General features: G+C 48.2%; 2 protein-coding genes across 5 annotated transcripts in view; one reads left to right on the top strand and one right to left on the bottom strand.

Annotated features, from left to right (window-relative positions):
* LOC146194276 (uncharacterized) overlaps positions 1-10,734 on the bottom strand; it is a 288,211-nt gene extending 277,477 nt beyond the window's left edge. The window contains exon 1 of one of the 4 annotated variants that reach the window (XM_084596036.1): positions 10,588-10,734. In XM_084596036.1, coding sequence (XP_084452162.1) covers positions 10,588-10,592 — 5 coding nt within the window. In that variant the 5' untranslated portion in view covers positions 10,593-10,734. The other 3 variants (XM_084596038.1, XM_084596037.1, XM_084596040.1) reach the window with 3 other exon arrangements.
* Positions 10,735-16,761: 6,027 nt separating this feature from the next.
* On the top strand, positions 16,762-17,730 carry LOC146194279 (uncharacterized). Its single transcript, XM_084596521.1, has one exon. It carries the CDS (start codon positions 16,762-16,764, stop codon positions 17,728-17,730), a length of 969 nt encoding a protein of 322 aa, XP_084452647.1.
* Positions 17,731-19,060: the final 1,330 nt, after the last annotated feature.

Below are 19,060 nucleotides of genomic sequence, written 5' to 3' on the forward strand. Positions count from 1 at the left end.
ACTGAGGGCCGGGGTTTTATGGAGCTTATCATGAGAGCCAATTACTGCTCCAGGGTGGCCAACTCCTGCTCAGGTGAGGGAGTGCGTTGCCGGAGGTGTCACCGGCATCAGGTCGCACCCCAAACCTGCTTATGCAGTTCCATCGACACGCGGATTTGTTTTTAATCCGGTGGAGAATTGCGCGGCACCGGGATTTGAGCCCCGGTCCTCTTGCATGCGAGGCAGATGTTCTACCGCTACGCCACAGCTACGCCACTGCTGCGAGGTTGCTATACGGCGAACTAACGAAGATCCCGCCGCCGACTACGAGTGACGACGACGCCGCCATTACGCCGATGCTCATTATGAAGATGCCCTCAACGGTCACGCGCCCAGACTGACACTGCCGCTACGCACGTCGATAGCGTCGACGACAACACGAGCAGACTCCAAGCTGACACCACCGCTCCGCGAAGTGATAGCTCTATGCCCCGGCCATTACCCGAGCACATGAAAAAGTAGAGATCGAACACCGCAGCCAACGTGTAATGCAAGGCTAATGAAGTGGCTACCGACGTTAGCACGATTACTGCCTTAACAGGAGCTTACTATTCTGTCATCAGTGGAGCTTTCGCCGCCCAGCTCAAGAAGTGACAGCCACTTGGGATGACCTGCTGATATTCACCGCTGGGGCAACCTTGTTACGCTGTCAGGGCGATTCACCGCAAAAGTGACAGTGAATAGGCGTACGTATCCTACGAGCTTCATTGTCCTAGAGATCTTGCCGCAAGACGTTATTCTCGGTATGGATTTTCTCAGCGAACATCGGGTGCTCATCGACATGCACTCGAAGCTCATCAAGCTCTCGACGGTCAACATCATACCTGCTAGGACATCAACGCATCACATTGCTCTAAATGTCCTCAACGGATACTTGACCGTGCAGCCTCGGTCAAGCGTCGTCGCCTGCATGGGCAACGCAGACATCGAAACCGCTGAAGGCATCATCGAAGGAAGTACCGAGCTGCTTTTGGAAAGGGCTCGGCATCCCAAGAGGTGTCACCCATATCCGAGGAAGACAGGCTCAGGTGCTGGTGGCGAACTTTACCGAGGAGTACCAGCATCTAGAAAGGTTGAGGGTCGCCGGAGAAGGGGTAGGCAGCGAACGCGATGGTTAGATGGCATCCTCGAGACACTGCTGATGAAGTTATGTGATGTTAGGAAGATAGAGACCGGAAAGCGTGGCGTGACATGGTCCATAGGGTCACGAAGAGTGTGACACGACTGAACGACTGAACTGAACTGAACCAGCATCTTAAAAAGGGCATGACAATCGATCTCCTCGACGAGCTAGTGGACAGCTGAGGTGTTTTCACCCTCCCCAGTCAACCCGACGATGATGCACTCAACCTAATCAACAGCCCGCGTTCGACATTAACAGAGCACTACCGCGAGAGAGGCAAGACCGGATTCGCAGTCTTCTTGAAAGCTACAGCCAGTGCTTTTCTTCAGCGTCAAAGATGCGGCAAACTCCATTGGCAAAGCGCCACATTATCACCGAAGAACACGCCTGACCTTTTGTCAAAGCCCCTGCCATGCATCAAATGCTTCGTTGTGATGTGATTCAGCCATCTAAAAGCAACTGAGCAGCACCAGTCATTTAAGTGAAGAAAAGCGGCCCACTTTGCTTCTGCATCGAGTACCGCCTCTTGACCAACGTCACAAAGAATGTCTACCAGCTTGCTCACAACGACGACACTCTAGACCGTCTCTTCAACGTTAGGTCCTTCTCGCTATGGTCTTGAACAGCGCGTACTGGCGCGTACTGGTCAACGAAAGAGACTGTGAGAAGACGGGGTTAATAGCACCACACGGCCTCTTTCAATTCAAGGTAACGCCACTTGGCTTGTGCTATGAGCCAGCCACGCTTCAAAGAGTAATGGATATTGTCCTGGCTGGCGTAAAGTGGCACATTTCTTTGGCATACTTGGATGACGTCAATCTCTTCTCGTCAGACATTAAGACCACCTGGAAAGGTTGCGGACAGTGCTGAATGCTATCAAGTAAGTTATCGGGACTAACATTAAGAAATTGGCCACTTCCCCTGGGATGAGCTATTATTTCTGGGCTATAACGTGAGCAAGGATGGAGTTCGCTCAGACTAGCAAAAAACTGCTGCGATCGTCTAGCTTCCGCAGCCTTCCGACGAGAAAGTCGTGTGCAGATTCCCTGAGCTCTGCGCTTATTACCACCGATTTGTCAGAAACATTTCGCGCATTGCCGAACCGTTGACGCAACTTACAAAGCCTGATGGGCCTTTTAAATAGGAAGTGCCGCAGGCAAAATCTTACAATGAACTTAAGCGCCTCTTACAGACCCCTCCTGTCCTCGGGCTCTTCGACGAAAACGCCGAGGTAGAAATGCATACCGACGAAATCAGCATTGGCCTAGGCGCAGTTCTCGTTCAGAAAACTGAAGGACGGGAAACAGTTATCACGTACGCCAGTCGTTCGCTGTCGAAAGCCGTACCGAATTGTTCAACGGCCGAGCAGGGGTGTCTCCCGATCATCTGGACAACTTAATCATTCCGTCCGTACATGTACGGCCGACAATTCAAGATGCTAAGCGATCAGCATTCGCTCTGCTGGCTGGCGAACTTGAAAGACTCCTCCGGCCGCCTTGCTCGATGAAGGCAAAAATTTTAATGAGACTGTAGTGTGCAAGACTGGCCTCAAGCATTCTGACGCAGACCGCTTATCTCGAGCCGCCATCGAAGCTTCTTCGAAGGAAAACGACGATGTCTTCCTGGAACCGGTATGCGCCTGCAGTTACGCACAGCAGCAGCGCTGTGCCCATAATTGCTAAATCTGGTCGATTACCTGGAAGGAAAGACAGCGTCTACTCCAGCTGCGTTCAGGCGTCAGTTGTCGTCCTTCGCGTTACACATTGACGTCCTCGTGAAGAACTTTGCATCCAACAGAACCGCAACCCTTTTTGTTGTGCATGTAAACCTCAGAGAGAAAATTCTACAGGCGTTCCACGACGAGCCAACCGCAGAACATCTCGGCCTTGCACGCACGGAGCACGGAATCCCGGAGAAGTATTGGCCACAGATAGCTGCCGACGTCGCCCATTACGACGTGCCGTGTCAGCGACGCAAGACATCCCCGGTAAGACCTGCTGGGTTATACTGAACCCGATGCCACTATCAACTAAGCCATTTCAACAAATAGATGGACCTCCTCAGCCCCTTCCCTACTTCATCAACGAAACACGTGGATCATCGTGGCCACCAACTACATGAGCCGTCATGCCGAAAGAAAAGCCCTACCTAACGGTTCCGCAGTAGAAATCACCAAGTCTTTCGTGGAGCAAATTTTCTCCGACACGGCGCCCCAGAAGCACGGACGGAACAGCACATTGCTGCAGAGCTGACGGAATCCATCTTTACCTACAGTCATGCAAACCACCGACGTACAACGGCGTACATCCCCAGACAAACGGTCTTACGGAGCGTCTAAACAAAATGATCGCGGACACGATTGCCATGTACGTCGATGCCGAACATAAGACATGATACTCAATCCTGCCTTACGTGATTTTCGCGTATAATACCGCCTTCCAGAAGACGACCAGGGCGACCTCGTTCCAGCTTGTGTAGGTATCCCACGACTACACACGATGCAGTTCTGACACACGTAACAGACGAGGAAAACCTGGACGTCACCGCCTATTTTCAGTGTGTGGAGGAAGTTCGACGACTCGCACGGCTGCGCATTAAAGACCAACAACGCCCGACGATACAACTTGCGACGACGACGCCGATGCGCATTCGCCGACTAAGTGAAACGTTGTTACGTCGATGCTTTGGACCGTAGAAAGCCCTTCGCCGCGTCCGACCGTACACAGCATCACAAAAGCGACGCGCGCGCCCAGAAACCGTACATGTTGCATGCCTCAAATAATATTACACACGTTAAAGAATCCGTGATGTTTAATCGTTCTATATATACCATTCTTTCTTTGTTTTTAAACATCAAGGTGTTGTTTTTTAAGTGGGGAGTAATGCCGCGAACCATTGAAATCTTTATTTGTTCTTTTCCGACAGCCACCACCATGCGGCCTTATCACGGTGATTCCTGCATACGAATCGATTCTGTATTCTTTTTTGTACATATCCTTTGTCGAGACACGCAGCCTTATCATTGTCTTTGTCGCGCAAGATGCGCCGAGAGTTATCTGGAAGATTCCAGCCACTCGGGCGTGTCTCTACAATATTCCAGTTCAGTTCAGTCGTTCAGTCGTGTCCGACTCTTCGTGACCCTATGGACCATGTCACGCCACGCTTTCCGGTCTCTCACATCCTAACATCACATAACTTCATCTGCAGTGCCTCGAGGATGCCATCTAACCATCGCGTTCGCTGCCTACCCCTTCTCCGGCAACCCTCAACCTTTCCCAACATCAAATCTTTCTCCAGCGACTCCTCTCTTCTCATCAGATGACCAAAGTAGCTGAGCTTTAACTTTAGAATTTGACCCTCCAATGAGCAGTCAGGGTTCATGGTCGACAATATCGACTGATTTCATCTTCTGGCAGTCCAAGGAACTCTCAAGAGTCTTCGCCAGCACCACAATTCAAACGCGTCAATTCTTCGGCGGTCAGCCTTTTTCACAGTCCAACTCTCGCATCCATACATCACAACTGGAAAGACCATAGCACGAGTTATACGGATCTTGGTTGGCAGACTAATGTCTCTGCTCTTTACTAGGCGGTCAAGGCTAACCATTGCTCTCTTTCCCAGAAGCAGGCGTCTCCTAATTTCATGGCTGCAGTCTCCTTCCGATGTAATCTTGGAGCCCAAGAAGAGAAAATCTGTCACAGCTTCCACTTCTTGTCCATTGATGCTCCAGGACTTGATAGGGCTAGAAGCCATGATCTTTGTCTTTTTAATGTTCAGTTTAAGCCCAAACTTCTCACTCTCTTCTAGTACGCGCATCAGAAGTCTCTTGAGTTCCACTTCACTTTCTGCCATTAAAGTGGCATCATCCGCATATCTAAGGTTGTTGATACGTTTTCCAGCAATCTTCACTCCAGCTGAAGACTCGTCCAGACAGGCCTTCCTCATGATGAACTCTGCATATAGGTTAAATAGGCAGGGCGACAGTATGCAGCCTTGCCTCACCCCTTTCTCAATCGGAAACCAATCAATAAGACCATGCCCAGTTCTGACTGTGGCCTCTTGTCCTTCATACAGGTTCGTGAGGAGACAGATGAGGTGAATTGGAACTCCCATCTCTTGGAGAGCTTGCCACAATCTGCTGTGATCTACGCGGTCAAACGCTTTCGCATAATCGATAAAGCAGAAGTAGATGGGTTTCTGCAACTCTCTTGCGTTTTCCATGATCCAGCGAAGGTTGGCAATTTGGTCTCTAGTTCCTCTGCCCTTGCGAAACCCAGCTTGTACATCCGCAAGCTCCCGATCCACATACTGCTGCAGCCTACCTTGGAGGATTTTCAACATCACCTTGCTAGCATGCGAAATAAGCGCGATCGTTCGGTAGTTGGAACAATTTTTGGCACTGCCTTTCTTTGGAATGGGGATGTAAACTGACCTCCTCCAATCCTGTGGCCACTGCAGGGTTGTCCAAATCTTTTGACATAATGTATGCAGAATGTTAACAGCGTCATGGTTGAGGTTTCGAAGCAACTCAGCTGGAATGCCATCAATTCCGCTAGCTTTATTCTTAGCAAGGCTGGCTAAGGCCCATTCAACTTCACTCTTCAGGATGTCCGGCTCGAGATCAGTAATCACTACCGTCTTATGTTGGTTTGCACATTCGGGTTCTTCTTGTACAGTTCTGTGTATTCTTGCCACCTCTTTATCTCTGAGGCTTCAGTGAGGTCCTTGCCTCGTTTGTCCTTTATCACGCCCAGCTTAGCACAGAAGCTTCCTTTGATATCTTTGATTGTCTTATACAGAGCTCTTGTATTCCTTAATTGGCTGTTGTCCTCAACTGCTTGGCACTGTATGGTCAGGAAGGCATTCTTATCTCTCCTTGCTATTTTCTGAAAATCCGCATTGAGAACCTTGTATCTTTCTTTTTCCCCCATAACTTTTGCCATCCTCCTTTCCTCAGCTATTTGCGAAGCCTCTTCAGATAACCAGTTTGCTTTCTTGCACTTCTTTTGCTTTGGAACTACCTTAGTAGCAACTTCTTGTGTTATATCACGAACATCAGTCCACATCTCTTCGGGCTCTCTGTCTTCTAGATCTAACTCTTGAAATCGATTCCTCACTTCTACAGCATATTCTAATGGAATTTTATCCAGATCATACCTGAAAGGCCTTCTAGTTTTCTGCGTTTTCCTCGATCGAAGCTTAATTTTGGCAACAAGAAGCTGATGATCGGTGCCACAATCGGCCCCAGGCCTTGTTTTTACTGCTTGTTTAGCGCTTCTCCATCTTTTGTGTAGAACAGCGCGAAAAAAACGACAGGGACGAAGGAAGACAACAAGACGAGCGCTGACTTTCAACTGACAAGTTTATTGCATGCCTGCATCCATATATATGAACACGTACACACAATAAAAGAAACAAGAACAACTAAACAAACACCGGAAAGTGTAAGAATGCAATCGAACCATGTGTCATCCAGAATTTCACAACGCATCATTATCTCGTGTTCATAAATCTTACTTCACGTTCCGATAAAGCTATAGATGGGCTGCTGATACAAATTTCCTTTATCCTGTTGATTTCTTTTGCTTCTAAAATCTCCCGAACTGTCATTATGCCGATTGATTATTTTTGCTTCCTCTAGAAATGGCTGGCAAGCGTCGCTTTTACAGTCCCTGCAGTGTATGCCCATAGTTTCTTTTACCGTACCAAAAACATTATTGTGATGCGCCATTAATCTTTCGTTAATACAACGCCCCATCTGTCCGATATAATATTTTCCACAAGACAGTGGAACAGAGTATACAACCCCCTTCTGGCAACCCACATAAGGTTCTTTGTGTTTTATGGTACAGCCCTGACCTATGCCTCTCGTACCATTAACTTTTTTGCGCATTTTCCCTAATTTTTATCCCTGTCGTTTTTTTCGCGCTGTTATACACAATGGATTATACCAACATGCCCAAGCTTCTGTTTTAACTTCTCCATATCTACCGGCAAAGAATATAATTGATCTGATCCCTGTACAGACCGTCCGGTGACGTCCATGTGTACAGGCGCCTCTTGTGCTACAATGAGTATTCGCTATGGTCAGGTTGTTTTTTTTTTACAAAACTCTACTAGCCTCTGCCCAGCTTCGTTTGGCTTGCCAAAACCGAACTTGCCTCTAATTCCGGATATTTCTTCACTCCCGACCTTAGCATTCCAGTCTCCTGTGAGAAAAACGACGTCTGATGATGGGGTGCGGTCTAAAAGGCATTGTAGGTCCGCATAAAATCTCTCAACGTCAGCTTCTTCAGCAGTAGTGGTCGGTGCATAGACTTGGATAACTGTTATGTTGAAAGGGTGGCCTTGGATCCGAAGTGAAATCATTCGGCCGTTTTTGGGGTTGTATCCTAGCACTGCTTTGCCCATTCTTCTGTTTACTATGAGAGCGACCCCATTCCTTCTCTTGGATTCGTGCCCACAATAAAAGCCGCCGGAGTTAAATTTTCCCATTCCGGTCCACTTGAGCTCGCTGATACCCAAGATATCAATGTTCAATCTGTCCATTTCTCGCTTGACGACATCCAGTTTACCTTGCGTCATAGATCTTACATTCCATGTTGCTATGTGATATATCTCCTTGCAACATCGGACTTTCCTGTCGCTTCCCGACACATCTACAACTGAGCGTCCTTTCGGCTTTAGCCCAGCCGCTTCATTCGTCCTGGAGCTACTAGGAATCGCCCTATGTTTATCCCCAGTAACATGTGGGACGCCTTCCAACCTGGGGGGCTCATCTTCCGGCGCCATATCATTAATGGTATTGTGACTGGCCATAGGGTTTTCTTGGCAGGAAATACTGGAGTGGGTTGCCATTACCTTCTCCAGTGAATCACATTTTGTCAGAACTCTCTGCCGTGACCTGTCTATCTTGGGTGGCCCTACACAGCAGAGCTCACGACTTCATCGAGTTTCGCAAGCCCCTCCGCCACGACAAGGCAGTGATCCATGAAGGGGACATGCAATGTTCCAGGCTATGCTAATCACAGTTTATGGCTTTACCTATCTTCGCCGCCTTTAAATTGAGCGCTGACGGATGCGACGGGCAGATCGACGACCGCCGATTACTTATTTGTTTTGCGTATGCAGTCAGTTCAATAAGGAGGTCATTCCAGTGCTACACCTACCTACCTACCTGTCTGTTCATTTGTAGCCTACGTCACTACCACTTGACAATATGTAGGAGTAGGATGTTGGTGCTTCACGCAGATCTTGACACACAGCCATGAGAGAATACTTTAAAAAGCCATTAAAGTATTGTGAAGTTGTGAATATTCCTGATCTAGTACCCGCACATTCGATCATTAGATTCATTGAACTAATTTAGTCATGTTACGTCAGTCACATACGGCGGATGGTTCTTGCGTAGATGTTGTATGTCTTGAGTGCAATAAAAAAAGTGAAGTATTGAGGTTCGCGCTCGGCATGAGGTCTGAAGGATAGTGTTTCGATTCACGGTGGAAACGACAGATGTTTTTTCTTTAAGTGGGCGGTGATAGGCTTAATACTTCACACTTTCTGTACACGGCGGGCATGAGGTAGGAAAAGATTTGGTGTTAAAAATGAAAGCCGTGAGTCCCCATTTCCTAGCCCGTCAGAACTAGAAATTCGAATTGATTAGTCATTGTATCGTAATCTGTCACACTAAAAATGATCAGTCATTGTATTGAAGTCTGTCATAGCTAACAAGTATATTGAGCGAAGCAACGAGCACTACTATCCCGTCTACTCATAAGTGTCCTCATTATTTTTGCCGATTGTTTCGTTTACTGCACCGACCTGTGTACAGCTCCCTGGCTGCATCAACTATTTCAGTCATATTGATAACGAGGCTATCCTGATTGTCCCTTAGCGCATACATTTGGTTTATGCATATTTCTAGTTCCCTCTGCATCGCTTCCAGGCTACCTCCATTCTTTAGAACACGCCCCATTTATAGCATATTTTGCTTCGTTATCTCGGTTACCTAGATGATAAGTAACTTTCATAGCTTGGCGATTTCCAGTGTCCCTTTTGGCTGAAGTAATTCGTATTTTGGTGTTCCCTAATCAGCTATACAGTTTCTTTAAAGAGCTTACCACTGTGTTCAGAGCACCTTTCTGCCTACTTCTTTCGCGCACTTCGTCATATCTGCGAGGTTATCGGCCATTACTTCAAAATAAAAAAGTCGTCGTCCTCTCTTAGCGTCCTGAATTCCTCTGCTTTCGGTGTTGTCCCTATTAACACGTTGGTGGACTTCTTTAATACTAGTTTCTTGTGTTGCTTCTTCTATAGACTAATTCGAAGCATGGTTACTGCATCTCACGCTGCCGAGCACTTGCACAACGTCAGCGTAATTAGGAATGCTTCATTTTCAGCCTCACCATTCGTACTCTTCTATGTCCACTTACAGTTCTCGCATTTGCGGAAGCTATACCTTCGCTGCTTGGCCGCAGAGATCGATGCTCAAAGCGCGGTATTAACTCACGGTAATTATTTCATAACAGCGGAGGGTAGTTATCAGAGTTATTACCAGAGTTCGTAGAATGACATAATTTGGGGCGCGAACTCTGCTACTCAGTCTCATCTGTTAATTCTAAAACCTAGTCTCCCGTGGCTGTTTGCAGCCTAGCGGACAAAGAAATGAGAAGCACAAAAGGGACGATCAATTTATAAGAGAACACAAGACAGGCGCAGCCAGCATTCCAACTATTCCACCTAACTCGGCCAACAGCGAGTTCTAATTAACCAGCCTAGCGCTTGCCTACATTGGCTAAAGTCACCCGCTAGTACTGCGTGCTACGTTTTTACTTTACTCATTAGCGATTTCACGTCTTCACTGAAGCTTTCGACAATATGGTCATCGTGACTAGAGGTACTTGCTGCACACCGAGGAAAAGTCGAAACACAAGAACACTGCTCCCAGAAGAGCTCAGCCGATGAAACGCAGCTATTACTGGCCATTTTTTGCTAGCATGGGCTGCTGCGGTGAGTAAGTATACTGCGCTTTCAGCGTCGATCCCTGCAGCAGCGCCGCTATTGACTTCCGAGCGCTGGCTATGTAGACATGTTCGCGCTGCTCGAACGTTTTCACATTCATATTTCTCGCCGGTAAATTATTGCATCGCTTAAGCCAAACATTGGATATAAACAGCCATTAAAATCTTACTCAAAGTAAACCGCATCGCCGAGTTGTCCTCAGCGCGTCTTTAAAGCGGCCATCTAATGATTTCCGCTTACTCGATGTTAGCACCTACCGCCCGGAGCGTACCGTCGGAGTCCAGCGTGGAAGGTGACGCCGCCAGTTGCTCAGCCAAGCATTGCCTTATATAAGAACCGGAGCACGTATACCGTTTCAGGCAGCAGCCCGGAAAACGCACAAAGCAGCGCCAGGTTGTACTCACCGCATGTTGGCCGCCTCTCGTGCTGCAATCACTTCGCTATCACAGCCAGGCAGTGCAGTCAGATAAACCAGCTCAGCCAGAGATAAAGCTGTTTCTTCCTGCGCGGTGACTTCGCTCACTGGAGAGCCCTCGAAGGACGAGGCAGCGCGCTGCTCTCATCTCGAGCGTACGTCGTTGAGATATGCGATTTCGCCACGCAGGTGCATCCTGCGAACCGACTGACACCAGTGCAACGTGATGACAAAACTCTGCTGAGCTGTCACCGCCCAGCCATCTGTCGCATGGCACAACGCCGTTTCAGGAGAATTCCACTCATAGCCTCATTCATTTAATGCCAAAAAGAGTATTCGGCGACACCAGTTGCAAGCTTTGTTCATGGTTTCGCCGCAAAGCATTCAAATCTTTAATTGTTATTTTTTCGACAGCCGCTGGCATGTAGCCATACCACTCTGATTCTGGCACGCAGACCAATCTTGTATTCTTTGTTGTTTCATGCTCGATGTCGCGAGACGCACGTTTATCAGTTTCTTTGCCTCGCAAGATTCACCGAGATGTGTCTCGAATATTCCGGCTACTCTCGTATTTTTCTGCCATGTTCTAGGTTTTGCTAATCGCCGTTTGCTGTTTTATCTAATTTTCCTCGCAGCCTATAAATATAGCGTTTGTCGATGTGACGGAGTTAGTAATTCCATGTCCAGTGAGCACGTACATTTACTTCTGTCGCCGTCGCTGAGTTGTTGTTTTTTTTTTCGAAGGCGCAAGTCAACCCCAATAATGAGTGAATTTCAGTGATTATACGTCTGGTCTCTTTTGCGATCACGCACTGCCACGTGAGATCTGGTGGAGGGGCTGAAACCATGTTAACGTGACCGTGCCGCTGAAGACGAAACCGCCTCTCGTTTTCGTCCAGCCCCGTGAGCCACCCAACTTCCATGGACGACCGGATGCAGACGCGGAAGACTGGCTTGACATCTTCGAGCGCGTGACATCATTCAACCCCTGGGACGGCTCAGAAAAGTTTAGGCACGAGTACTTCGCCTACCCATCCAATAAACGACTAGTTATGCAGCGATGGTGTAGTGGCAGAATACCCGCCTCACATGCAAGAGGACCAGGGTTCAAATCCCGGTGACGCGCAATTCTCCACCTGGTAAAAAAACAATTCCGAGTGTCCATGGAATTACATAAACAGGATTGAGGTGCGACCTGATGCCGGTGAACACCTCAGGCAACGCACTTCCTCAGCAGAGCTGGAGTTCCTTGCGCAGTAATTAGCCGCAACCTCTCATGATTAGTTTCATAAAACCTCGGCCCTCAGTCACCAGCGGCTGCGGAACAACTGACCACGGCGGCGGTCACAACTGTGACGCAGCAGGGGGTGCTAAGAATTCTTGGCTCCGCTGGACAGGCCGCCATTGGAAACTGACCCTGGCAACGTTTAACGCTAGAACCCTAGCTAGTGAAGCTAGTTTAGCAGGGCTGTTAGAGGAACTAGAGGGTATAAAATGGGATATCATAAAGCTTAGTGAGGTTAGGAGGCCGAATAAGGCATATACTGTACTGAAGGATGGGCATGTACTGTGTTATCGAGGTTTACCGGAGAGGCAAGAACTAGGAATAGGTTTCCTTATCAATAAGTATATAGGAGGCGATATGGATGAATTCTATAGTATTAATGAGAGGGTGGCAGGCATCGTAATTCGGCCTAATAAGCGGTATTAACTGAAGGTTGTACAAGCCTAGGCACCTACATGTAGTTATGATGACCAGGCAAATCAAAGCTTCTACGAAGATGTAGAATCGGCAATGCGAAAAGTAACGACGCAGTATACTGAACTAATTGGCGACTTCAATGCCAAGGTAAGGAAAAAGCAGGCAGGAGACCAGGCAGTAGGTGACTATGGCATCGGTTCTAGCAATAGCAGGGGAGAGTTATTAGTTGAGTTTGCAGAGCTCAATAGGTTACGAATCATGAATACCTTCTTCAGCAAACGGAAGAACCGGAAATCGACATGGAAACGTCCTAACGGGGAGACTAAAAATGAAATTGACTTCATACTGTGTTCGACCCCCGCCATTATTTAGTAATGGTTTTGAGGCAACATGTCAGTCGTGCAACGTTCCTGTTGCAGGAAATATAGTCAACTGGACCAGTTACAGGTTAATGAAAACCAAGGACAATGGAGGCTTGATATACCCCGCAAAGGAAGTAATCAAGCTTTGTCAGCTTACGAGCACCTTCATCAACAGAATGATGAAGTCTGAAGAGGTCCGGTGAAGTAGCAAGCTGTGTAAACTTTTGGTTTCATCATTGTTTTCTCACTGTACACAGTACCTGCAGCTAATCTAAAAACAATGATCGTGCCCATGCTAAGGCGCTATGCAAGATATATTTAAGTTGCTGCCCCCCCCCCCCCCTGATAGCGAGCTGGGCTGGAAATGTCAACTCAACAGTGGAGCGATGTGTATGGCTATGCATAAACCTCTCTCAAAAAAGGTTTTCCATCTGCGATTGGTAATTTTCTCCCTTTTTTGCGTGGCCATTAAATAAGCGTACTTGGCTGCTCGCTGAATCTCGGCTGCAGTTGCGCTCTGACGCGTGAACATTCTTGTGATCACAGCTAATAGTTTCACAACAGCAACACTCGATGCGCGTTCTTCCATTGAAAACTACGAACCAGCAAAATTGTAAGGGTTTGCGAGCAGCCAATAAAAATATTATTAAAAACTTTCGGCGCATATACGTAGCACCTTGAAGCAGACCGGCTCTATCAAGTGCGCTTACTTTGTCCGGTCATGAAAAATGCGGGAAGCCATGACGGATAGCGTTCTGGCGTACAAAGTTTAAGGTCTCCAACTGAGTCGAAGATCCCAGGTTATCATCTAGATTTAACCTAATAAACATCTCTACATTTCCGCCGTAAAATTTGTCACAATAAGATAGAAAGGTTGGTTACATGTCGCATTTTCACAGAGGTTGCTCATAGTCGGACATTTTTTTATTGGATAGCACTGGCAGCGTAGAACAGGTTGACATCAATTTGTGTATAAAAGCTGTATGCAGGAATGAGTAAGTGGTATGAAAATTACATGCAGAATTCGAGACACAGTTAAGTGGTTATGCATTAGGCTACCATGGCAGCTGAACAGCTTCGAATTGTTCACAGCCGGGTCACATTTTAATGTGGCGAACAACTGGATCCGATGCAACATCACGGTAATGCGAGCTCTCCATTCGAGTGGCCTTCAACTACCGTGACTATAAGTTTTTAGGGGTACACTCCAGTGTACATCCTTGCCGAGCAAGCGCTAAGTGCTGACATGGTCGCACTAGACATGACAGTATATACTAATTGTTGTTGCCAAATTGTCTGAAGCGGAGCTCTTATATCCTTAAAATAAAGCGCTTCTACCACGCCGACGCCTCCCTCAAAGCGCCTCCAGGCGCACCTCTTCGCGCGCGGCTGTCCCCGAACGGTGGCGCAGCGGCGGTGGCGACTGGGAGTAGGCGTCTCCCGCCGGTTTCGGGCGATGTAGCAGGCCGCACCTAGTGCGCTTCCATCGAGCGGCCGTGCCTCTACAGTAGCAAAAGTATCAGGACCATAATGATATTGGCGGTAGGGAAAAGCAGTCAGACGTTTCACCAGTGACGAAGGATGAGGTCAAGAAAGCATTAGAAACTATGAAAAGGGAGAACTCAGCTGGTGAGGATCAGATACCAACAGATTTGTTGAAGCACGGGGGGGATATTGTGCTAGAAAAACTGGCCACCCTGTATACGCAGTGCCTGATGTCATCGACGGGACCGGAACCATGGAAGAATGCAAACATTATCCTTATTCATAGGAAAGCGGATGCTACGGACCTTAAAAATTACAGACCAATCAGCTTACTGTCGGTTACGTATAAGGTATTTACTAAGGTAATCGCTAATAATATCAGGACAACCTTAGACTGCAATCAAGCAAAGGATCAAGCAGGTTTTCGGAAACGGTACTCTACTATCGATCATATCCATACCATCCACCCGATGATATAAAAATGCTCGGAATATAACCAGTCCTTATGCATAGCATTCATTGATTACGAAAAACATTTGACTCAGTAGAAACCTCGGCGGTGATGCAGGCATTGCGAAATCAGGGGGTAGACGAGCCGTACGTGAAAATGCTGAAAGATATATATAGTGGCTGCAAAGCAACCATAGTTCTGCATAAAAAAAGTAACAGAATTCCCACAAAGAAAGGTGTTAGGCAAGGAGACACGATCTCCCCAGTACTATTCACAGCTTGCTTAGAGGAAGTATTCAGAGACTTGGAATGGGAGCAGTTAGGGATAAGGGTAGATGGAGAATACCTCAGTAATCTGCGATTTGCTAATGACATTGCCTTGCTACGTAACTCGGGGGATGAAATGCAAATAATGATTGATCACCTAGACAGGAAAAGTATAATGGTAGGCTTGAAAATCAATATGCAGAAAACTAGGGTAATGTTCAACAGCCTCGGGAAGGAACAGAAGTTTACGTTAGGTAGAGAAGCACTGGAAGTAGTAGGCGAATATGTCTACTTAGGACAGGTAGTGACTGCAGATCCGGACCATGAAAAGGAGATAACAAGAAGAATAAGATAGGGATGGAGCGCATTTGGCAAGCGCTCGGAGATTATGAGTAGCAGCTTACCGGTATCGCTCAAGAGGAAAGTATACAACAGCTGCATCCTACCTGTACTCACCTATGGGGCTGAGACGTGGAGGCTAACCAAGAGGGTTCTACCTAAGTTGAGGACAACCCAGAGGGCTATGGTACGAAAAATGGTAGGGGTAACATTAAGAGATAGGAAGCGTGCAGAGTGGGTCAGAGAAATAACTCAAGTTACTGAAATTCAGTGGAAATTAAGAAAAAGAAATGGGCATGGGCAGGACATGTAGTGCGAAGAGAGGATAACCGATGGTCGCTGAGGATAACAAACTGGATTCCAAGGAAAGGAAAGCGTAGCAGGGGGCGGCAGAAAGTTAGGTGGGCGGATGAGGGTAAGAAGTTCGCAGGGGTCAAGTGGATGCAGCTAGCACAGAAGCGGGTTAATTGGAGAAATATAGGAGTGGCCTTCGCCCTGCAGTGGTTATAGTAAGGCTGATGATGATGATGATAATACAATAAACCTTGTCTGGGTTCCTGCCCATGCGGGCAACGCTAGAAATGAGGGGATCGACCATCTAGCACGATGACTAAGAAGCCGAGTGGTCAACCCCCGCGCTCCGGCCACGCGCGCTGAGGCCCCTCAGACCTTTGGTGAAATCACAAATCATTACAGGGAGATGCGACGTGTCTTTCCTCCCCCTCGACCGGACCTGACTCGAACGCAGGCTACTACGCTGGGGCGCCGACTCCAAACCCAGCCGATTCTCAGTCATTCGAGATTGTCATTGATCACCAATGGGGAATATCAGCCCACATGCCCAAATTGCCCGCAGGCTGAAATAGCATCTCCCGCGCAGCCTATGGGGATGCGCGGGAGATCCTTTTCATCCTATGGGGATGCGCGGGACATCCGCCTACTGAAACTTTGCTGCCAGCCCCCTGTAAAGAATATATAAAGAAAAAGAAGAACCGACAATCCCGTAGCTCAACTTTAGAAACGAAAAAGGGCCATTAATCTGAGCACAAAGCAGAGAAGAAATGCCGAGCTCTTGCTCCCGAAAGAGCAGCCAGCAAACGTCAGCGCGTTCCTAGGTTTCAAGTTACAAACCGAAGACGGCATGGTCCACTTTCCCGGAACGACCGGGGAACGCGCGATTGGAAACAAGGGACGGCGTGCCATCCCGCTGAGGAGAAGGAGGGGCCTGGGCCGGCGACGAGGAGGCTGTGTGCACGTGCGGGGTGCGAGTGCTGCTGGGAACGACTGGCCGATAGGGAGATGAGGGGACGAGGCAGTGCGGAACGCACCCTTCGTCGGAGAAAAACGCGTGTAAACTTTGCTGAATATATCCAGTATTTTTGTTACCGATAAAGAGTTTTTGTCCGCGTGTGATTTCTTCACTTTTATTCGAATCCCCTAAAGTTCAAAGTTGTAGTAACAAAGTTCAGTCTAATATCAAATCAACAACTACTACATGGTGCCGAAACCCGGGATTTGAAGATAGTGGCGAAATCCGAAAAGACCACGACGGACCAAAATGGAAAAGCTCAAAGCGAAGAGGCGAAGTCGAAGAGGGCAGAACACGATTATCATCAACGAGGCCACAACAGCACTGCCGACAGCCAACGTACAAGAGTTGACAGCTCTGCTTCACAGACTGGAAGCCAGCAATGATGAGCTGCGGAAGATCAACGACGAGTTGGAGAACTATCTACCGGAGGAAGCATTCGAGACCGAGTTTACAGAAAGCGTCGAATACGACGACCGGGCCATAAACCTCATCGGCCAACTGAGGGCTCGAATCGCAGCTTCACAACAGACTGCGTCTGAACAGAACGCCGAATCGACGCAAAGGTCTGTGCCGACGCCCAGACTCACTGCAATCAGGCTTCCGAAGCTGCAACTCCAGTCTTTCAATGGTGAGCTTGCCAACTGGCAGTCGTTTTGGGAATGTTTCCGCAAAGCGGTGCATGATAATCAGGCCCTGTCCAAAGCGGAGAAATTTCATTACTTAAAGAGCCTCCTCACTGGGCCTGCCGCATCGGCAGTAAAAGAATTGCAGGCAACTGAGGCCTGCTATGACGACGCGGTACATATACTGCAGCGCCGTTTCGGCGACAAGGGGCTAATCGAACAAGAACACCTGACCAAATTAAGGACGCTACCGCCAGTGTCGTCATCAGGAGATGTCAGAGGACTCCGCCGGATCTACGATCATGTTCAAGCCCACATTTGCGGGTTAACGGCTCTCGGAGTGACCAAGAATGCCTATTACGCCATGCTTTGCGACATTATTCTAACGGCGCTGCCGCGAGACATGGTGGTGGAGTTTCACCGCCTGGCAAGCCGAGCGACCAGGACAGATGTATTGTCGCCGCCCGATAGTAGTCCCGCGTCATCAGCGCAGCAGTCCTCCGCCTCGACGCAGGCAGCAGACAGATCAGAGAGAAGGCTAGAGGAGGTACTACATTTTCTGCTGGTAGAAACAGTGTCGAGAGCGATGTAGGCAAGTTCCCGCCTTTGAGAAACCTTCTTACAAGGAAAACCTCGGCAAACGCGCCAGGCAACAGACTCCGAGTGCCGCTGTTCTTTATGCGCAAACAAAGAAGACAGAAAAATGCGCATTCTGCGATTCGAAAAGGCATGGCACAGAGATCAGCACGGCTGCACTGACGAACGAAGAAAAAACCGAAAAACTTGCCAGGGCGAAAAGGTGCTTTCGATGCACAAGGTGGGGACACCGAGCAAAAGACTGCAGGCGAAAGATAAGATGCGGGAATTGCGAGAAAAGGCACGCTACCTCAATGTGTAACCCCAAATGGGCAGCGAACAAAACTGGCGTACCAACAGAGATCACCGCCACTAATGTGCATGCAGAAGCCAGAACAGAAGAAACGCAAGAGACAGCACTGCAGACTTTCCGTGCCTTTGCGTTGGGGAGTACCAAATACGGCTACACCCGGTGCGTAATGGACGGTGGAAGTCAAAAAACGTTCATTCGAGCAGATATCTCAAAAACACTTGATTTGAAGGTATTAGGAAAGGCCGACTTCCACCTAAACACCTTTGGTGCTGCGGCCGCGCAAGTCCAAAGCTGAGGCTGGTAGAAGTTCGCCTTCGGAGCCAATACGGAGATCACGAAATAGCAATAGAGGTGTTTGAGGTGCCCTTCATATGCAATGACGTCAGGCAGGTGCCCACAGATAACAGTTTTGTGCAAACGATGGAATTTCGAGGAGCACTGCTCGCAGACAGACTGATCCATCCGGGCATGTCTTCAGTGCCAGGTATTGGATTACTAATTGGAGCCGATCACCTTTGGAAATTCCAAACGGGAGAGGTGCAAAGATGCAACGAAAATGAAGGATTAGCAGCGGTGACTACAAAGTTTGGTTGGATCATTCAGGGACCGTTCAGTGTGACTTCAAGCCTCGCAACCGCAAACAATGTTTGCATACTAAGAATAGGCTTGGAAACTGCAGACCAGGTCCACACTACGCTGCAGAATTTCTGGGAACTAGACGCCATCGGCATAAAAGATTCCCCAGAGACACACGACGAAAGAGCACTGAGCAAGGTAAAGTTGGAAAAGAAAGGTCAGCTCTATGAAGTTGCCTTGCCATGAAAAGACGCATCCGAAGAACTCAACGACAACAAAACTATGGCAATTCGGCAACTCGACAACCTGACAAAGCGACTATGCCGCAATCCAGAACTCGCTGAGCAATACGACGACGCCATCAAGGCAGGGCATGCGGAGCAGGTGACCGAAGAAGTAGTGTCTGGGAAAGTTTATTACATGCCACATCAGCCAGTCGTATGTAGTGAGGCAACTA

Source organism: Amblyomma maculatum, chromosome 3 (genome assembly GCF_055883805.1).
Source record: "Amblyomma maculatum isolate TAMU_Amacu chromosome 3, ASM5588380v1, whole genome shotgun sequence".
Classification (NCBI taxonomy): Eukaryota; Metazoa; Arthropoda; class Arachnida; order Ixodida; family Ixodidae; genus Amblyomma; species Amblyomma maculatum.